The sequence below is a fragment of the Periplaneta americana genome, chromosome 16 (genome assembly GCF_040183065.1).
Source record: "Periplaneta americana isolate PAMFEO1 chromosome 16, P.americana_PAMFEO1_priV1, whole genome shotgun sequence".
NCBI lineage: Eukaryota > Metazoa > Arthropoda > Insecta > Blattodea > Blattidae > Periplaneta > Periplaneta americana.
The window spans coordinates 77624623-77647909 of NC_091132.1; the positions used below are offsets into that span (position 1 = coordinate 77624623).

A 23287-nucleotide genomic window follows, 5' to 3' on the forward strand; every position below is an offset into this window, starting at 1 on the left:
TAATTTCGTGAAAACTTAGTGATTATTTTTTTCTCCTGTAATGTCAGACACTCTTTAAAATCTTAATTACTAACATTTAATCTTACACGCAGCATTGTATTTGGAAGGTTTATGACAGAATAATACTGTGTGTGTATCTAATGCATACCCACTTCACTTGCGTAATTCAGTAGAATAAAACTGTTAATAATAATAAAACTATTATTATTATTATTATTATTATTATTATTATTATTATTATTGTACCCTTTGTAAATAAGTGGTTTTGTACACCATTAAAAAGAGTAATACATTTCCCGAATAATTTATCTCCCTAATGTCTTTCAATTAACATATTCACAACTAATATACTCTATTTTTTTTAAATGATTTTTAAAAATGTCTTTTCTTCGTTATTGTGGACTTGTTTTTCAGCAGCGACCTTATAAAGTGCCAGAATTTTTTATGAGAGGGTTTAAGAATAATATTCTAGGTATTAGGAAAATGGTAGGAACTACATGTTCATGTAATTATTATTACAAAGAAATGTTGGGTTTCATATTTTATTGCAACTAGTAAAAAAAGAGGACAGTACAGTCTATGAACTGAACACAGAAACATTTAACGTTCTAGAGAAGGTCCTTTTGAGCGCATTTCGTCGACTAGAGTGACGCCGAACTCGTCACTGTGTGGTAGCTGCATTGACCTCCTCCTGTTTCTTGTGGAAGATGACGACGTCCTTGAAGTACATGTTGGGAGTGTAGAAGTCCTTTCCGTAGATGGGGCGATCGAAGGGGTATCCCAGGGGCTTGTCATCGGGATATTTGCGGTTGGGTCCTACTCCGCAGTAGCTGAACGACTTGTAATTGTATGGTTCAAAGTCATGTACGTCCTGTTGGACGTATGGTGTGACAATGACGTAGAAAGTATAGGCCTGGCCACTCTTCTTACCTCTAGGTAGGAGGAGACGCTCTGGGTATCCACAGTAGCGCTGGCTCTGGAAAAAAGAACACCAGTATAACAGTGGAGGAGAGCCATGGGCTTGGAATAGGGGAGAGTGTATGATGTTAGCAGAGATTCTAAATAGGACAGTGTATGGTATATGGCATTTACAGAGACTAGGTAAAGATAGAAGGATTTCTAAAGTCTTAATTGTTCGGATTAACGAGAAAGATAGATTGTTCTTTGTTAAAAATTAACAATTACAATCCCGGAAAAAATCAGCAGGCCTAATTAGATGAAATTAAAATTAAAAAGAAAAATAATTTCCTCTGCGTGAATAAGTTCAATTTCCAGACTTGTTTCTCTATTGTTGTTTAGACTTTAGAAGTACACTTCGATGGTATCTTATAGCCTATCTGTAAATTATTTGGCTGATTAAGCCAGAAAAAGTTAATTTCATTGTCCTGAGCATGAAGCGTGTCTGTTATTATGTGTGGCTTGTGAGGTTATTTCTTCAGCATTTAGTAAAAATTACTTCGTACATAGTATTATATTCAATTAAGCCTAGAGGTAGTTATTTTCTGCACAAAAGAGAACGCAACATATTTATGGTCAAGACAAGATTAGGTATACCGGTAATGCACATTAAGCATCTGAATCGAAGTTTATATATTGTAACTTTAGAGATTTTTATTCTTTGAAAATATTTACAAAATTATAAACCGAAAGTGCAAGTTATTTGAAGAGAGATTCGTCACCTAACACTTAACCTACATCCTTTTTTAAACCAACTACTGTAGGTATCGCTATGTTGCTTTCTTTACTTTAAATTTTTATATTATATAATGCGAGTATCAAATTTTCAAACTATCCTTTTTTTCTCTTGTTTAACGGAGGAGGGACCCGAAGGCATACACTGCAGCCTGAGGTTTATTGTGCTTACCACTCCTATTCTTGTGACTGATTGAGTAGCCGAACGGCCGCGCTCTTATACAAATACAGCACTCCGCACCGCGAACTTAACCCTGGCTGTTGTACGGATGATATGTGAAATAATGGCGAAATGGGTCCGAGGTCCAACGCCGAAAATTATCCAGCAATTCTACTTCAATTGGTTTAAAGAAAACCCCGGAAAAAACCACAACCAGGATTTGAACCCGGGCCCGCTCGTTCATAGCCAGATGTACTGATTATTACTCCACAGCGATGGACAGAAAAACCTATCCTTACACTATTTTTGGTAGTACTTGATCAGAAGTGGGTTAATATTTTACATACGACATTTTTTTGTTCTTCATGGTATCATATTTTTCAGTTTCTTTTCAAATAAATATAAAATGTCGCTACAATTTAGGTTATTTTCCGGAAATACTTTGTTCCGACTCCCCTATCTTGTAGTTAAATGACATCATATATCGCGTAATTTGTGACGGGAAATGTGTTGTAAGCATGTGCCGTATGGTGGCGGTACCCGTTCTGTCATGTTAAACTTCTAGGACAGGTATTTGGTACTGTGGTCGGTGATGAATTTCGCGAAGTTATGTCAAGCGGTTAGCAACAGGGATCGTGGTAGAGCGTTAGAATAATGTGTGGTGATGTAAAAACAGTTGCCAAAAGAGATCCAGGAATCTTATTGAGAGTGCGTAGTACTAGGCAAAATTGTGTTACAGAGTTTGTCGTTGGTTTAGTGGTATATATTACTAAGATCTACTCAGTGAAAGTGATGATTTGTGTACTTTTGAACTTCTGTACTGTCAAATGCAGAGAGTTTATGGATGATTGCGGGAGAAGACATGTTCTTTTCACTAATATCGTGAAAGTCTACCCAGGATTTGGTTTGGAATGTCTGGGACCCGAAATATGTGAGGTATGTTAACTGTGTACTATGACATTATCTGTGTTTTAAGTAGGAAAAACCACATTTTTTGGCATATTAACTGTGTACGATACTGAAACAGTTTGTCCATATTATATGCACATGTAATGTTAGGCCTATATATGTAAGATGTGAGAAAAGCAAAACAGGTTATCTTTCTAAAGTTTCTCGAAGCATAGAAATGCCTAACCAAATAAGTGCTTTACATGAGATTTCATTCAGATGTAGTATACAAAACAGGCTACAAATAGACCTTAAAAGGTTATGATAGTTGTAAAGGATATGAGATTCCATAATCTTGTTCACCATTATGTTTCGTGCTCTGTTATGGCATATTTTGTTATCTCATGAACGTTATTTCCACATACCTTGTCGATGTAGAATTGCTCCTTGCCTTCGTAGGCTGCTTCTACTTTCCTGAACAGAGTTCTGTAGCTAGGATAATCGGGAGTGATGACACTGGAGTCTCGTGAATTCCTCTGAATGCTTGTCTGACCGGCTTGAACTGAAATAAATCAACCCCGATTATGTATTATAACTTCTGTTTTAATACAGTTACAATATGACGCTTATTTCTATAGCAGAAAAGGAAGTTCTTGAACGTGATCATGTAGCGAAGTTTGTCCTACAGATACGCAGTGAAACCTGAATCTCTAGAATGTGCTTAGCATAATGCTAAAGTTTCATGCTATTTGGATATAACACAATGAAAAATAATTAGATTCGAAAGAAGGTTAGTATGCCTATTTTAATTCCAATGTAATGTGACGTTATTTAAGATCTCTATTCTCTGTTAAACTACTTTCGCATTGAACATAAAGTACTGAATCTGACAGTTTTTAAGTAGAAGGTGGGAGAGGAAATTCGCGATGTTATATTAATCTTCACATAGGCCTGTGGATTCATCGATCTGTTTCCGTAAACTGCTGACATATTCATTTATCCTCTTTCGCTAAACTGGGGAATTAGCTGCGATAGCTTTCAATCGTGTCATTACGGTTACGACCAAGTAGAACTAAACACACAATGTCGCCAACATAAGGGAATGACGTTGGCCTGTGGCGTTAGGAGGAGACATTTGTTTTCTCTCTCTCTCTCTCTACTTCTTTCGTTCTGAACATTACTGACAGATAGCACCACTGTTACACTGTTAGCGACAAGGTTAGTTAGGGTTTGATGAACAGATACATATATTAGGCCTAGTATAAATTAGGAACGGACAGTGATAAGGCTTATTAATATTTTGAAATATACTCTCGTTAGGATTATATTGTTCTTTAAAAGTATTTTGAAATATTTTCTCATTAGAATTATGTTGTTCCTTATCAATATTTTCAAATATATTGACAGTTGGCATTAGATACCGCTACTGTTATTTTTCTTATTTTCTTCTTTCTTCGGTTGCACATCTTGCATATACGAAGCTTAGATTTGGTTAGTTTAGGTTTTTTAACCAAGTTATAATCTCACAGCCAAACTGTTCCTGTCGCGAGCCGCACGTGACAAAACTTGTTAATTTAAACATAAGATTTCATTTCATTCTCAACGTAGGCTACTAATTTAAATTATATCATATTGTACTTGATAAATAATTTGTAACTTTAAACTGTTTCATTTACATATTACTCGTATATGATGCAAAAAAATTATATGACGAGGTGTTTTCTCTAGACCAAAAATAAAACGGCAACGCGGTCATTACATAGTTAACGCTTTGGCGAACATTAACCGCAGATTTACTTTCGTTCAAATTCGTTACCTGAATCACACCTTTTTTATTTGGTTGTGATAATCTACTAAAATATCTTACTACATTTGCATTTTCTTTCAGTGTCTTCAAAACATCGCCATTATACTTTGTAAACCTTAGACTTGACTAGTGGAGTAAATTATTTAAGAATATAGTCGCGAATTTTGCTATAACCAGTGGCAGCATTTCTGGCGCATGTCCCTGAGTAAAAAGCCAATCAGTGAGCACTTGTTACCAGTGCAGCTGAGAACGGTACCACCCAACACGTCACGTCAGCAATATGCCAATCACAGTTGTCAGTCTTATTGCGTCAAAGGCAAGACACTTGCACTTTGCGTTTCTGGGGTGTGTCCTTGAGTACACCATTCAGTCAGTGACATCTGTTGCCCCTTCGGTTGAGAGTGGTACCACCTCCTAAACAGATGTGACATCCGCAATCTGCCAATCACAGTTGTCGTCCACAGACTGTGGCAAAGATAAGATATTCGCTCTCAATGTTCCCATTACATATTTCATGCGCCATAAAACGATGGCTTTGGTTATACCACCATTTCGACTGTCTTTTGTTTCACACGGTTCGGTACGACCCGGTGACTAGTGGCCACCGTAGTCGGCGTTGCTCTACCGTGCATATTATCCAGTTCAATCAACCCTTTCATTACTCATCTCATGTGTGTTTTTGACAATAATTTACTAGTTATAAAGTTATTTTAAAGTTGTGATTATGTAAATGTATTGATTTTCTGGAATGTGACTTAACAAAAACGTCAAAATTCGGACTCATTACTGAATAGGGCGTCTATAAATAAAGTGAGAAGAAAAAAGGTATTAGGCCTACAGTACATCTCTGGAAACTTTATCTTACCTTTGTACGGGAAGCGGTCGAGCTCCACGAAGTAGTGTCTGCGGTCGTTGATGTTGTACTCGCGGCCCAAATAGTCGTACTTGGGACCCAGGAATACGCGCACGTACACATCCTGTGCCTTGTCGCTGGTCACATCGATAGTGTAAGTGAAGGGTTTGTGGTTGAGACGGGTCTGCCTTGCACGATAGTCGACGTACTGACCGTCCTCAGGCGTCTTCACGCTGACAACGTTGTCAAGGTCGATATCGAAGTAGTCGAAGTAGGTGATGAGCTTGCTAACGTCAACATTCTCGATCTTAATGCCAGGGTATGCGAGCTGGGAACAGTGATACGAGAATTAGAAGCGATCTACTTTTGTAATTACGGTACATTTAAAGCTGAAACAAAGAAAGAGATACTCCGCTCCTTACCTCATCGTATGAGTAGCGGGGCAGGTAGTTCTTGTACCGTTGGAAGAAGTAGTTAATGCGCTTGAGGATCTGGTAGTTGGCGGGGTCTCTCAGTGCAGTGTAGATGTTTTGCAGAGAGCTGGGAGCGAGCTGTAAACGATTGTTATGATTTACTTTCTCGGATATAGCGTTGCAATTTTCTAATGTAATCAGTGTAATGTTTTGTGGCAGATAAAGTAGACTTTTAGACGAATTGTTTTTATTTTTATAATATCACTCCACTCTGTTAAATTTTATTTGATAAGTCCTCACAAATTATCTGCCGGTATTCATAGTTCAATGTAATGTAGATTTACGCAGGGGTCGTCAGCACAGAGCACGCTGGGGCTAGCCTCTATTACCCGCGGAAAACGCAGTGCACTATAGTGCTCTCGTAGCTGCTAGCGGGTATGCTCTCTATCTCTCCCTGTTGCACGACAGTGCACACGGGACGGCACCGCGTACCCATTGCACATTTCAGCGAGTGCTGACGACCACTGATTTTAGAGTTTCAGCTCTCTAGAGATTAAAAATGAACCGTATAGGAATTTTTATAGTCTATATTTAATTAACCATATTTGAGAAATAAAAAAAATGAACTTCGTCCGCTATCTTAGGCGCACTCTGTCATACTGGTATTGCGAGAATGTTATAAATCATAGTTATGTATCTAGAAAATTAGCTGAAAAAGGAGTTGCTCTGTAGAAATTTGCAAATCCTTTATTTTTTCATCAACAAAATACATTGTATCCGCTCTTAGTATTTAAAGAGCTTTTCAGCATATTCAGAAGAAATCATATGAATAGATGTTACTATTAATAATTTAGTTTAGTTTGAAATATTACGTAATCGAGAATTGGTTGTTGGGGATCCTACTTAGAAATCATTTCAGGGAAACAATTGAGTTTCTTAATAAAAAAAGTATCAAGCCATAGTTCATTCATTCATGCTAATTCTGAGTTTTCTTTGAGAAGGCAGACTATAAGAAACGTATAATCTAGTACTTTGATTTCTATGGTTATTATTCCACCACTGAAATATTGTTTCTTTGTCACCACATTAATTTCTGGAAGGTTTAAAGTAACATAAAGAATGTCCTTAAATAATTAAATATTAAGAAATTAATTGTATTAGTTTAACGGTTCCTTCCATATATAGCCTACATGCAACGAAATGGTCGAATGTGTATAAGAACTCAAGCGATTTTTTCCTCTTTTACTAGTTACATTTTTTCTAACATGTTACTGAAGAATTATTAACAGTAACATTTGTCAAGTTTTGTGAAATTGTTACTACATGTTTTTTTTTCTTGTGACTGTGGCATGTAACAAATTTATATTTTATTATAATAAACCATATAATTTAAATTGTAATAACATTTTACATTTTGTCATTACGATAAGCGTGAAAAATAATGCATTGCATACAATGTATGTAGACGTTGGGAGAAAGATTCTATTACTAAAAAATTGTAATATTAACGAAATGGAACGTAAAAAAACCTTTTCACGTCACGTGTGTGACTTGAAACTCACCCCATAGTTGTTGTACGGATCCACAATCTTGCCAGCGAGGGCGCGGTAGAAGTGGTAGATAGAGCCATAGTATCTCCTGTTGATCCCATCACTATTGCCTTCAATCACATTACCCAGGTAGTTGATGCCCTTGTTGTAATCTTCGTACAGAGGGAATTTAACTTGAGCAGGCTGCGTGAGAAATAGTTTAAATTTTAATTGAGGTTTGCAGTAGAATCTATTTTTACATATAAGGAATTATAAGTGGTTGCTTAATAAGTAAATAATAAGCAAATAAATTGAACTAAGACTGCAAATGGATCACGAAATTAATATATTGGAATATCCACTCACGCAGTAGAAGTATCCATAGTCGATGCTATCAGTAACACGTCTCTCATAGGTGAGGATGTCCTCAGGGTAGTAGTAGTCGTAGTTGTTGGCATAGCCGTAGTAGTAAGTGGGCTGATAGTTACCGGTGTAGTAGTTGCCGGTGTAGTACTCATTATTGCCAGTGTAGTAATTTCCGTAGTAATAGCTGTTGCCGTTGTAATCGTAGACAGCTCTTGTGCTGTATTCGTATGGACGAACTGGTACTTCTTCGCCGTTGGGATATCGCAGGTTGGGGTTGTATGCGGTCTACAACAATGAACAGTACAGTATTCTTTATAGCATAGAAAATAAAGATTGATACTTTAGATCATAATAAGTTTTAATCAATATAAAAGGAAATTAAGGCTATATTTAATCATTATGTAGTAGTCAATGGCCAATATATACAAGTGGCTCACTGTCAGAGGCCATTCAAGGGGTAAAATACTCTTTTTCATAATCGTGGTGTTTTTGTAATATTTACAGCTATTGTTAGACCTTGAAAGTTAGAATTTCTACACAGAAACTTGTTGCTAGGGAAACCATTCTTCATAACATAAAATTACATTGAAATAGACCCGTTATAGTGCACTTATTGTTACTTAGTTACCATTACAGATTACAGTGCAGCTTTGTGAAGGCTTTGGAATAATATTGCTCTAAATTTTCAATGAAAAATATATTGTATTTGCAATTTTAAAAATATGATCGTGTAAAAAATGTTGTACAGTACACGTTTGTGAAGTGCATTATAAAATCTCGGAAAATGAAAAACTCGCTCTGCTCTTTTTTCAAACTTTTCCTCGATTTTGTAAAAAGCACTTCCCAACCTTGTATCGTAATATAGGCTACTATTCCTTAACGAAGTTTTCTATGAAAGAACTGTATTGATTTTAGATCATTATTAGTGGCGGAATAGTGTAATTTATTTAATTTCTTCCTAGAGGTATTATTTTCAGAGCTAAATGCCATGTATTCTTCCACTGTCAAAAAGTTTATGTTAAAGTACATTTTGTGATATGTACTAATTTTTGTAACGGCTACTTAATATGTTTTTAAGACTTTATTGTTCATTTTATCGTAAAATGCATTAATTCATATGAAACATTTCTCAAGTTGCGCAGCAATGCACAAGAGAGCGAATTAAATTAATATCTAAATAATGTTATGTTGGACGAAAAGTAATTTATATGCATTGATTATTCCTATGACTTACAGTATTTACATGACTTTCCTTTTGATAGAATGGCGAATTAAATACATTTACATGTGGAATGAACAGGGTGCGAATTAACGAGGAGATTGGGGGGGGGGATCCCCCCCCCCGTTGGAAAGCTATCCCCCTCTCATAAATTCATATTAACATCCCTGCCAGGGATAACTTATCTCCCCTCACAAAATGTAATTGTTTTAATACGAGTATATGTACTTTATGAAGTACAAAGTAAGCAAAGAAAATAATATTTCAGTATTATCATCACCAGCAAGCTGGCAACAATCAATAACTTAGGAATTACACATCTTATCTTAATCCTGTTCAAGGATATAATAATAATAATAATAATTATTATTATTATTATTATTATTATTATTATTATTATTATTATTATTATTATTATTATTATTATTATTATGATCAAGTTGCAAGACAAGCAACTCAGTGCGACCAAGCGTTGAGCCGTATTGAATGAGGATAATATTACGTATGATATTCTCTATCTAGGATTCTATCCCCCCCTCATCAGAAATCTTAATTCGCACCCTGGAATGAATATGGTAGATCTTAATTAATTTTAATATTAGACAGAGAGGATAACGATAATAAGGATCTGTTTCCGAAACACAGTAGCCATTCGCTGCTTATTATATTTCGAGCGAAGAATTTTTCGTGCCGAAAAATTTGTGCTGTTTCCGAATTTAACGATGAATTTTAAAAAGTATTTATATTTCAGAACCTAGACTTGGAGGTGTGTCAAATTATTTCTAAGCCCCAGTGGGCCCAATGTGCAAACCTTGTTAAAATCAAAAGAGCGGAGTTAATTAGATTTGAAAACTCAATAATTTCAGAATAAAATTTTGCTAAAAATCTCTTTTGGTGCCTTTTCTACCTCAATGAATTACAAAGATTTTTAATACTTATCTAGTTACTACAAAATATTAAGCTTTTCACTAAGTTTTAATACTACAAAGAAAATGAACCTTAATTAAATATAATTGTCATCATCCCTGATACTCCAAAATGCATCCAATATGACACGTGAGTCATGCCTGTATATTAGAGTGTAACTTGAAGAAATGGACGGCGTTTCTGGAACACGCTGTATAGTAAGCTTTAATGATATAATATTTTGTCTTGAAAACCTTGCTTCTCCAGACCCGAGGGTATTTAACAAGCGTTAATACGGAATGAATGAAAGGTATTATTTAAAATGGTAGTTTAGTAATTTGTGCAGAGAACTGATTAGCACATATAGTGCTAGTCATGGTTGTACCTGGAAGGGTCTCTTATAGTAGTAGGGCTCGACGTCGGGCAGGTCCCAGGACAGGCGCTCCAGGTAGTAGCGAGCGTAGATCTGCTGGCGCGTGTAGTAGAATTGTTCACCACGGCGGGCGTATTGCAAGCCGTACTCAGTCTCGTTGAGGAAGGTCGGGTAGTTGTAATAGTAGTAGGTGTAGTATGTATTAAGACCCACGTCCTCTCTGTAGTAGTTGAGGAGCTGCTCAGGGGTGTATACAGTGTAGTTAGCTGGGAACACGTACGTCTTTGGGGAAGACAGACCTACATCTGCAATAAAGACATTTTTACTGAAATGTGATGATGGAAATATTGTCCAAATTTCACGAGAAGATCCCTGTGAGGGGTGTAAGGACCTTACGGGGTAAGAGGAGAGGGTAAGCTAGTAACTCAGCATCTGTGAAGGTGAATATGGAGTGGTGTCATTTGCCGACTGGGACAAACAAGGCTGTCATTGGCCGGCTGGTTTCGTCTCGGTGGCTGACTATGAGAGTGAGAAAAAACTCGCATTCTTTGCTCGGATCTTCTCTTGAAATGCGAACAGTATAAAAACGTTATACGTGGAAGATTAGTTGGACCGGTATCTACGAGAAAAATAAACTAGTTTTCAGCTGAGAGAATCTGACTTCACAGAAAAATTGCAATATAGTAGTAATAATAATAATAATAATAATAATAATAATAATAATAATAATAATAATATATGTACAATCCTAGTTAGAAACACAAAATATTTAATTAAAAGAATACAAAGTGACCAAAATACGTTTATGCTCGACCATGCCGAAATGTAGTAATTATACACCTGGTAGTAACCCTTTAATGCACCTCATTAAAGTACACCTTTTCATTATAGTTCAGTTGTTCAGCCAATGAGAAATCACCATTGTAGCATTATAAAAGCGCAAGTATCGATTATTCTCGGATATGCAATCGAAAGACAACTAGCGAAAAGTCACGGAGGCTGGAAATCCAATACTTTCGCAGAAGGTTATGTTCTGTTACTATAATAATTAGTGTTGATTGTAAATAATATTCAAATAAATTCAATTTGTCATCTCGTTTTTCAATTCTAAATCAATTTCCAGGCTATATCAAGCCTAATGTTCATGTTATTCTCTAGATTATATCAAGGTCAATGACATTCGTTTCTCGGAAAAAATCAATACTTTCGCGTCTGCGCACATCTCGCAATTTAGAAGGTCAGTTCCGCTCCTCACTTACATAACCATAACATGAATAGTTATGAATAATTTCAAGTTAGAAATATGATCGAGCATAAAAAGTCGTATGAAACTTGCCTATAATGGCAATTAAGACGCTCGTATGAAAATTGTGAAACTCGCTTGCGTTCGTTTCATAAACAAACATACTCGCGTCTTAATTACTACCATTATAGGCTCGTTGCATAATGTACTATTATGGAACAATATTTATTAATCAATTTGCAAATACGACAAATATGGCAATCGTAAAAATTAAAAACAGCATTTTTAATATAGGATTAGGATGGTTATGGGATAACTTGGCTACTAGAAACAGCGTAGCAAGCCTAAATTTAATTAAATCAAGATGTAAAAATATTACTAGACAAAATGATTTTAGTAGTATCAATGAAATGCGCTCCCTAATATTTTCAATGAATATAAAAAATATGGGGTCGGAGTACATATATAGATAAAATGAAAATGAAAGAAAGATTTGGACTGGCCTGGTTCCGACTGGGGATTTGGAGATTAAGAAATAATAGAGGTAATATACCTCCAGGCACGTACTCATTATGTGGACAGAGAGAAGATGACATTCGTATTGTTTTTGAATGTCAATATACAAAATAAATAAGGATGAAATTTATAAATGAAAAGTTTATAGAAATGAATAAAGAAATAGCTATAAGCAAACATGAATAATAATAATAACATAAAGGTACAAAGGCAAATAGGTCTATAACTTTTCTTGCCAAAAAAAAAGTAGAATAGAAAGAATAAATGAAATAGCTAGAATTGAATGAGATAAGATTGGATAAGAAAAATGGTTTAGTTTTTGATAGTACTATCTATAAATAAAATAAAACATATATATTCAAAGATTTAAATATACTGGAATTATGGAAGATTTATTTATATATGCTAGCTGCGCATTGCAGATTGAAACGTGAAGTACAAATTTGGCAAGTGAACAAAGACTAATTGTATCAACATACGAAAATGTGTTGAGTTTGCACAAAACTAGTCGCAAGTGCAAGATAAAACATCTTAGATTATATAGTTAAGTTTAGAAATTATACTAAAAATTGTATATCTATGTGTAAATTATAAAATATGTAATGCTGTAAGGTTTCAATGATTATATGTGTGTACTTTTTTGTCTGTGAACTATAATAAATATCACTATCAATAATAATAATAATAATAATAATAATAATAATAATAATAATAATAATAATAACCAGTTTAAAGAGATTTTGCATAGTTCGGCGAAGAAAGAATTTCTTTAGTAGTGCCTGATACTGAACCTGCATAATTCTAGTCCATTAACAGTCGTACGTAGAAATTGAAGTAACCTGATTCATGATGATGATGATGATGATGATGATGATGATGATGATGGATACATAGCAAATTGAAGGAAATGTCTGTATGGTGAAACTCCAAATAAATTGATGGTTTTGGGACGTTTTATGATAATGTTCTGAATTATGTTTCGTACAGTAATTAAACGCAGTTTGTAATTATTATTACTCGAATATTTAGTAAATTAAACTAGTATGTAACCGGACTTATGTGAAAAATACACCCGTCTTACCTCTCTCTCTGGCTTCGTATGCCCGTTGGATGACGTCAGATTCCACGAAGAGGTAGGGATAGATTTCATAAGGAGCTGGCAGCACAATATCGCTGAGGTCCTCGCGTTGGAAAGTGGCAACACTGAAGGCGTACAAGAACTGGCCTTCATTGATGCGGTCGCGGGCCCAGCATGCGGTCTAGAAAAATGAAAGTGATTTAAAATTTGTATGTTCCACTTTTTTGCAACAGTATTATAATTAAAAAAAATGTTTTGGAGTTTATTTAATATCCTCACGTGTTTTAGTTATGAATTGTGTAAAGTTTGGTTCACAATAAACCTGGAACGGAAACGAGAACGAGAACAGAAATAATGTTAAAATAAATGTGTTTAAATGTGAGCATAGTTAATGGTGAATGCTCACATTTAAGTACATTTATTTTAACATTATTTCCGTTCTCGTTCTCGTTTCCGTTCCCGGTTTATTGTGAACCAGCCTTAATTTGTAAAATATAGGCTGTCCTTTATAGTTTCGTTTGTCTAGTAGTTACAGATACTAATGTTTGGATTTGCTTTATTAATATATGACGTTAATGGCTACATTGATGTGGTTGTTTTGCTTCTACGAAACATATATTTTAGCTTAGGGATTGAAACTTCCTCATATAAATATCTAATTTAATGAAAATTAACGACTTTAAATCTCATTCAAGAACCAATAATTCATAATTTAAAGAAGTATTGAATGTATTTTAAAATAATTTATAGTAAACCATTCTTTAGAATATTAATTTTACTTTATATTTAAACGTATGTAACAAATGGATTAAGAAATGCTTCACTCTCTTTATGTCACGTTTGAACAATTAAACCATTCCAAATATGTATTGAAGAAGAGTGACGCTTTGTCAACATCTTAGGTTATTTAGCGTCTGAATGAGATGAAGGTGATAATGCCGGTGAAATGAGTCCGGGGTCCAACACCGAAAATTACCTAGCATTTGCTCATATTGGGTTGAGGGAAACCCCCGGAAAAAACCTCAACCAGGTAACTTGTCCCGACCGGGAATCGAACCCGGGCCACCTGGTTTCGCAGCTAGACGTGTTAACCGTTACTCCACAGGTGGGATTTGAAATTAAGTGTTACAGAATTTTATGACGGAGAAATAATACAAGTAATGGTGCGTAGTTGTCGTAAGTTACTGTGATACTGGTATAATGTTAATGTTACCTTATAGAAGGTGTCGTAGTCATTGGCGTAGTAGAAGAGGTCGAACAGTAGCTTGGTCTCGTAGCGCTGGGTGCTGTAGTAGGGCGAGAATGGCACCCCACGTGGCAGCATGCCAGCCTTGTATATGGCCAGGAACTGCTTTACAACTTGTGGGTTCTATAGGAGAGAGAGAGAGAGTGCGTCAAACAAATCCATATAAATATATACAACTGCTGCTAAATAATTAAGATGTTAAACGTTGACAATGCAGAAGAAAAGACTGACCTTATAGTTGTTGATGTTGGCCTCGATGTCATAAGTGTTTCCGATCTCGAGCTGGTCGGAGTAATAGTTTGGTTGTTGGATACGAACCAGGATTCTCAGAAAGTCCCTTTGTCTTTGCAAGAATGGTTTGTCGGCTGCAATAACAGAAAGTCACACTTTAAGTTTTTGTTCTTATATAACGTCTAAGTTTAGATTTATTTTAACTTTTATGCTTTTGATTTGTTAAAAAAAACTTAATATTAATTAATGTCTATATAAAGTTACAATAAACATAGAAAGTATTGCAAATTAATAATATTATTGTTTAAGGGGACTGGGTAGTGATGTCTGTACGATTAAAAAAATTCAGTACAAAAGTTTAGTTCAATATTTCTAAGCTTTTAGTGCTCAGAATGGAATAACAATTTCCATGCTTTGTATAAGCATCAATCATTCTGAATTCAGTGGTATACAAGGCAACTAATTAGTTTCGTACCCAAGTGCAAAAGAAAGGTCCTAACCGATAACCTGTTATTCCACTTTGCTAAGTGGTGCACATTACTTGCTACAATATTAACTCATATACCTTGTATTTTTTAAGTTATTTAGTAATGTATATTCTAAATTCTAAAGCAAAATTTAGTTAAATATTTCACTCCTAGTGAAACATAAAAAAATATTGAACTATGTTTAACATTTTTTTCAATGCATATTTTTTTTTCTCGTGTTATGTGTGTGATATTCTTAAACATGTAGGTCTGCTATGTAGAATGCAGGCTGCAGAAAACACTATCAAAATTGCATGTAAATTGATTCAGTAGTTTCAGAGAAAAATGCACTTAAGTTTGAAAAATGTCAATTTATGAAAAACCACATTTGAAACAGCAGGTATGAATTACATGCACCGCCAAATTTAAAGAGGCATTTAAAGGGCATATCTGCAAAAATACCCCCCCCCCCATAATATTTATATTGTTTTAAAGAGCAAATCTTGTAATTATTTTTTGAAACACAAAATAAAAAATCGGATTTTTGACCCCTAATCACTACCTGGCTCCCTTAAAATAGACCTGGAATTTAACATTTCCAACGTTTCGAAACTGCATACAGGACATTAGTAGGACAAATAGGTATGAGCAGAGGAGCTGCGTTTTTTATTTAAACGTGTAGACAAGTTTGAAGTTGTGTGTGTGTGTCTAGTCGGAAATCACTCAGATTCACAGTTATTGTTGATTTGACAAATTTATTCGTCTGAAATTTTTGATTATGATATAGTTTGTGGAATTTTTGTTTTGCCTATTGTGCGTTCTTTGTGCAATTTTCGAGGGTTATCCTACCAATAAGTGACCAATTTTCTACAGATAAAGTTGAGCAAGAGAGATGAATTTTATGAAAATTAAGTGAAATTGAATATAAATTCCTACATGTAAAATCAATCTCTTTCATTGATAGATTCTGTGTGCAACAAGCAATTTTATATTTTGATACAATTGTACAAATTTTGATATAATGTTGACATCGCGGCATCTAGAAAGGAGAGCATAATTACTTCTCCTTTTCAAAACAGACTGTTCAAATACTCTATTATTACCACAGTCTAGTATATACAGTCACGAAGCTCAATACGTAGGGAATATGCATCCATAGATAGTTGCTAACCATTAGGATCGCTACTATCGCCTCACCACAGACAATGCGAAATAGTACCGGCACAGTCTATTGTTCCTAGTACCCTCAACAACTCAAGCTTTGTGACTATACTAGTCTGTGATATTATTGTGTGTTTTCTCCCCATGGAGGTAGAGTACATTTCTTTTTGGGCTTTCGCGGTGAATGTGATCAGAAACAGACACAGTGACATACCGATACCCAAAAGTCTACTTCTGATTACATTCATCGTGAAAGCCTTAAAATCGAATGTATTTTATGCTGTTTAGGGCCTGCTAATAAATGCGAAAGTTTGTAAAATATAACATCCCATTTTACCGAATTAAAAGTAAATGTTCGAGAATATAGTTAATTTAATTCACTGTTCATTCCGATAGTTTCACACATTACGCATCTTTGAATTAGGATAAATCTGGACTAATTTACTGCATACGTAATGGATAATTCTACCAGCCGACGACTTTTCACGAACGAGAAAACAGGCTCTCTTTCCGGCAGATTCTCTAAGGTTTGGAGTGAAAAAAAGCGACTTTGGCTACCTATTCTTCGAGTTGTTAATTTTATGCTACAATTCTTATTTCGCCACGGCATTAACGCCATACAATGAACTCATCGTAAACTTCAAGTAAGTAGGTATTCCTTTTAAAAATAGTCTTTCGTGTTACATGAACTCAAACTGAAATATTTTTGAGTTTATAATATACATATTATAAACGAATTCAAATATATAGGTTTGTAACAGAAAATTATTTTTTTTTTCGAATTAGTATAAACATTGATAACAGGGATGAATATTAAGTTTCTGAAAGAATTGGTAAAATTCTGAAAATTATTCTGTATCATGACTTTCTGTTAAGTTACGATTATTACAGAAAGGTTTTCAAGTAGCTACTAGAATAAGTGGATACAGTGTCATGTTATTAAACATGTTTGACATTTTAAAATCGAAAAACATTGTTTTTAATTTAAAAATAATTGCTAGTTTTTAAAAATATTTATTACAAATTTGTTGTCAATTTAAAAGTGGTACCCTTTTATTTTTTATATGTATTAGAAATTTGCTTTATTATTTTATATTTAAAAAATAGTCATTCGTCTTGCATGAACTCAAACTGAAATATTTTTGAGTTTATAATATACATGTTATAAACGAATTCAAATAACAGAAAATTATATTTAAACAAAACAAAATTATATTTAACAGATTATTTATATTTAATTATATTTATATATTATTTATATTTATTATATATTATTTATATTTAATTATATTTATTATTTAACAACAAAATTATATTTAAATGTAACAGAAAATTATATTTTTTTCGAATTAGTAAAAACATTGATAACATGAATGAATATTAAGTTTCTGAAAGAATTGGTAAAATTATGGAAAGTATTCTGTATCACGACTTTATGTTAAGTTGCGACTATTACAGAAATGTTTTCAAGTAGCTACTAGAATAACTAGACACAGTTATTAAACATGTTTGACATTTTTAAATTGAAAAACATTGTTTTGAATTTAAAAAATAATTACTAGTTTTTTAATATTTATTATAAATTTGTTGTCAATTTAAAAGTGGTACCCTTTCATTTTTATATGTATTAGAAATTTGCTTTATTTTAAGTAACGACAATTATTGCTGTTGCAATTCCTGTACTTTTAATGTAATAGGGTCAAACTTGGAACGTTACTCGCAATATAATATTGATATTAGGAACGTAAAATTCATTAAATTAACGGAGAAGTCATCACTATAGACTACAACATTTGAAGTTTGAGTGGAAGTGTAGTTGAAACAAAATTCTGAGAGAATAGTTAATATAAAATATTAATTTTTAGGGGATCAGTAAAGAGATTATGTATTTTTTTTTTTTTTTTAGTTTTACAGAGCCATTAATCATATTTTGGCTTTCAAGAAAAATATTTTTGTTAAATTAATCGAGCTTAATAATATTTTAAAATATATAAAGTATATTGTAAAATTTGAATATTTGCTTCAAACCTGAGCTTTTATTTGAAACTATTTGATCAAACTTTAATTATATCCTGAATCATTCATTTAACCAAGCTATGTGCATTAGTAAAATATAAATTCGTGTATTTGAGACTGACGGATGAAAATCAAATCTTTGAATTCTATCAGTCGCGAATATTCAAAGTTAAACTTACCAACAACTTTGTAATCCTGGTTGGGGCCAGGATAAGCCGTGACTAGGGCCGCGAGGGCCAGAAACACTAGTGCTAATGCCGTCCTCATGGTGGTCGCTGCAGTACGCAGACTGGGCCAATGCCTTGTGCTTTTATACGGTGCCGTAATGACCTTTGGCATAGAGCGGCTGACGTGGGAAAGTGATGCTAACAGTTCGTCTCTAACAGATATGTCTACTACTTTTGACTACCAGTAAATACATATTTAGAACGTTAGTGGTGGAATAATAATAATAATAATAATAATAATAATAATAATAATAATAATAATAATAATAATAATAAAAATTGTCAGCTTTCCGACGAAATAATTTCTCAGTCCCTGAATACAAAGTACAGTAACTATATTGCAAGCCTTGTTCATGCGTGAAAATATGTGTACGATATTATTGTGTGTGTCGTCAATGATGCAATTTTGTTCTATAGTCACGAGAACTCAAACACTCATTAATCGAAATTCTTCCATAGTTTACACTTTTAATGAACCAAGTAAAGAGGATTCGTTTCTGATAAATATTCTATTTTATTTCTAAAAATTTGCCGATGGAGTAATTTCATTTATGATATTGTGAATGATTTGAGGAAGCTAAGAATCAAGGATTGGATGATGGTCGTACAGAATAGAAGTTCCTGGAAAAAATTGTTCAATTTTGAAGTTGTAGTGCCTTAAGAAGAAGAAGAAGAAGTAATTTCATTTGAATACCAAAATTTACCGAATTTAACTTTTCCCTGATATATGTTGTTTTGCGTAGGTTACCATCCTGTAAAATGGAATATCCCAAGTCCGACCGTTTGCACCTCTCTGTCGATCCCATGATATTCCGGTGGGGGATATGTTGAAAAAATAGCTCAACAATTGCTGTGTCTGTTCCAATAACTTTTTAAAATCAAATTGTGTTTTCTTTCTGTTAACGGCTCTGACGAACTTATTTTTTTACAGCCCTCGTAATTGCGATCGAATGTCCAAAATTTGTACAAGCACTTCTTTTGAGATTATTGAGATGTCGAAAGAAAAAACAACTTTTTTTATCTGCCCCCATCAGGATGTTTGAATGTAAGGCGCATGCCTATCGATCCAGAATTGCGCTTGGGCGCGAGTTCGATTCCCGCTTGGGCTGATTACCTGGCCGGGTTTTTCCCGAGATTTTCCTCAACCGTAAGGCAAATGCCAGGTAATCAAGTATCATCTCGTTATCACCATCCCATCGACGCTAAATAAACTCGTAGTCGATACAGCGTCGTTAAATAAACAAAAAAAATTAGTCCAAAATACATATTGCCCAATCGTGATTGATTTTGGATATTCACATTTTAAACAGATGCCAACAATATAATACCAAATAATGGAGAACTCAAAAATGGACAGGTGTTGCTAGGGAAATGCATACATTAGTTTTACTTCACATTATCAGGTATTGATCCCAAAGTAATTACTTCAGAAAGGAACAACCCACTGCTCATAAAAGACGGCTACTGTTATCAACACCACTCTTATAATAAGGATCGAACCAGGATATATTGGCGATGTGAGAATCGGTCAACCTGTAATGAAATTACACAGCAACCCGCAGAACTCCGAAGATGAAAATTAAAGAAGGAAATTACACTTCTAAGAAATAGTTTCAATGAATGCATGACCTTTGTTCTTTGAAATAACTGAAAATAAATCTCATGTTTTATTTCAGTGATTGCTTTTTTGTAATAAACAGAGCTACGAAAACCTCAAGTAAATAAATTTGGACTAATCAGGTAAGGACAAAATATACATAGGACGAAATTTCACAAAATATTAAAATAACATGGACGAAAGATTTGTGCACAAAATTTGATGCAGGATGAACATATAATTGGACAAACGTAAAATTAGGGTCAAATTACGAATGGACGAAAACGTAATGGACTAACGTTCTGCTAACCTTTTAGTTTATTGTTTTTCTGTATATTTTCCTCTAAATTTGTGTCATATTTCTGTAGCGAGATGGTGCTGGTTAAATATTTAAATGAGTTGACTTGGTCTATTGTGTAATTATTTATTACTATTTTACATCTTTACCTTTACCTTTTATTTAAAATATGTAATTTGTTCCCAAAAGAGCAAGTGCTCGTGCTTTGGGCTGCTCCTGTTTATGTAATACAAGAAGCTAAGTGATACAACTTTTAAGTAGAAATTGAAAAAAGAAAAGAAAAAGTATCTACACGGAAATTATTAAATAATGGACAGTTTGAATTTAAAGAAATATATTATTTCTCTTGTTGAAATTATTATTAAGATTTCTTTATTCTAGGTTTATTTTAATAAACTGATTGTATAATCTCGGTCCATAATATGATGAATGAATTATTATCGAGATTTTGTATTGCATTATGGTTAAAGCAAAAGAGATAACAATCTTCGTCTAGTATTACGAAAATATGTTTCTATGTCATCTTTGTGCAGCTGTCGAAAAAGTGGCCGCTCTCCTGAGACAAAGTTCCATTCGGGTATCTTCGCTATAATTCGGAGACAGGCGATGTTACATGTTGTTGAACCACGTTGCCTGATATCTACAGTTATAATTGAAGTATTCTCTCTGTGATTCGATAGCGTAATGGTAGCGTTCAGGCCTCTTATTCATGAGGTCCTGCGTTCGACTACAACCTCGTGCTTTTTATGTTCTTTTTTGTTATGTTTTTGAGAGAGACAAACTATACATAATGGCTCCTTTCTCTTTTACGATTATTTTAGTAATTAACATCAGGTTCATTAATATATTATGCCATGACTTTATCATTATCATTATGATATTGTGGCTGCAAATGGAGAGAAAAAAGATTTTATTTTCAATAAAAATATCTTTCGTGGCGTAAACAAAACAAATTTACTGGCGTCGGCCTTAAAACATTCAAACAATTAAGCGTTCAAAAAACAAAACAAAAAGCCACAATTCAATATTTAGTCTATCTTCCTCTTATCTCGATCATCTTGCAGTCGAGTGGGCATGGAATCGACTAGTCTTTGCAAATAGCGACTGTTCTTAGACACGATATTCCAGGCATTCTGAACATACATACATAAGTGTTCTGTCCATGGGCAGGTCTTTCATTGCAAACCCAGCAATCTCCAGTCTTTCCTATTTTCTGCCTTCCTCTTAGTCTCCGCATATGATCCACGTATCCTAATGTCGTCCATTATTCTTTTCAACCAGAGACCCAACCAATTCCTTTTTCTCTTTCTAATCAGTTTCAGCATCATTCTTTCTTCACTCACTTTTTCAAACACAATTCTATTTCTTATTCTGTCTGTCCACTTCACACGCACCGTTCTTCACCACATCCACATTTCAAATGCTTCAATTCGTTTCTCTTCATTTCGTCGTAATGTCCATGTTCCTTCCCCATACAATGCCACACTCCACACAAAGCACTTCACTAGTCTCTTTCTTAGTTCTTTTTCCAGAGGTCCGCAGAATATCCTTCTTCTTCTATTAAAAGCTTCCTTTGTTCATGTTTGCAGTTTTTCTTGGGAAGGATAGGCCTAAATGCGGTAACATCCCGTTGCTTTCCGCATACCCCTATCTCTTTCGCATCTTATTAAATTGCAGGGGACCCAAGTGTGGAGATGAGGAGAGTGGATTTGACTAATTGGGCCCTCCGGACTTCACCGAAAGTCACTGCAAGGGTTAAATATTAATTCTATCAGGATGTTTGACCCGATCAGAGACCGGGAAATCTCAATTAGCCTTTGCCCCCCGCATCCTGACTAGCTTCTACGAATCATCAGAAAATCTTAGAGTGTGATTGGGCCAATTTTTCCGAAAATGTTTCCACACTTTTGCCCTCGTAGCTCAGCGGACGAACGTCGAAATTTAGATGTCAACGACTCAGGTTCAATTCCTCGTTAATCTTTTTCATTTTATTGTGGTTCAAGATAGTATAATGTAATAATACAAAAAGAAAAACTAATACCAGTATTATGCAACTGGATTTTTCCAAACCTAATATTAAATTTATGTTATTTATATCGCTAAAGAACGATTACAATATAAATAACTTGAATATTATTTATACAGTATCACTAAAGAACGATAACAGAATATAAATGATAAATATCGGTTTGTTTAATTAATATAAGATATTATATAATACTTATTTAATTATCTAAATAAAATAACCTATTTTACAAAGAAAGATGGTTATTTGTGTTATAATAATTACTTACATAAAATACAGATTATTTATATTGCGAAAGAACAATAACAATATAAATAACTTGAATATTATTTTATAATGCTAATGAAGGAAAACAGAATATAAATGATAACTTGAATATTATCTATATCGCTAAAGAACGATAACAATATAAAGAACGTGAATATTATTCATATCGGAATTTCACAGATTTATTACAGATATATTTAAGAAATTGTAGAAGAATAGTAATTAGTAACAGTGTCCTATTTATTCTTCTTGGAGCCAAATTTGTAACTTTTAAAAGTGTGGTTACTATGTTGAAGGGTATGTGTTGTAACGGATGCTTGATTTGTTATGTATGTGAGTCAGTTATGTGATGCTTGATGTCGTCGCAATTTTGTAATTATAGTTTGATTGTGTTTGTGTGACTATTGTGTATTAATTTATGATGTATGGTACGGAAAGCTGCATATTTGTGTTATAGAAGTGTTACGTATGTGTGTTGTTAATGTTTTTGTATGTTTCAAATTGATACCTGATATTTATTTTGCAATCGCAATGCCTAATTTACGGTTTGTTTATGTTTTGTTTACATCGCGTAAGCTAATTTAATTTTCTTTTCTATTTCTCTTTATGCTTTTCTTTTTTGTGTATGAAACTATAGCCCTAACATACATATGTAAAATAGGGCTAACCCCCATTGGAGATACAATAATAATAATAATTGTTATTCAT

At 33.9% G+C, this 23287-nt stretch overlaps 1 protein-coding gene across 1 annotated transcript; it reads right to left on the bottom strand.

Annotated features, from left to right (window-relative positions):
* Positions 1–526: 526 nt before the first annotated feature.
* Positions 527–18491, bottom strand: LOC138716504 (hexamerin-like). The gene is made up of 11 exons (XM_069849646.1): positions 18344–18491; positions 14521–14654; positions 14257–14412; positions 13047–13224; positions 10219–10511; positions 7709–7993; positions 7376–7546; positions 5823–5951; positions 5413–5728; positions 3166–3302; positions 527–976 (listed from the first exon to the last, which is right to left on the bottom strand). Exons 1-11 carry the CDS (start codon positions 18429–18431, stop codon positions 662–664), a joined length of 2202 nt encoding a protein of 733 aa, XP_069705747.1. The 5' UTR covers positions 18432–18491; the 3' UTR covers positions 527–661.
* Positions 18492–23287: the final 4796 nt, after the last annotated feature.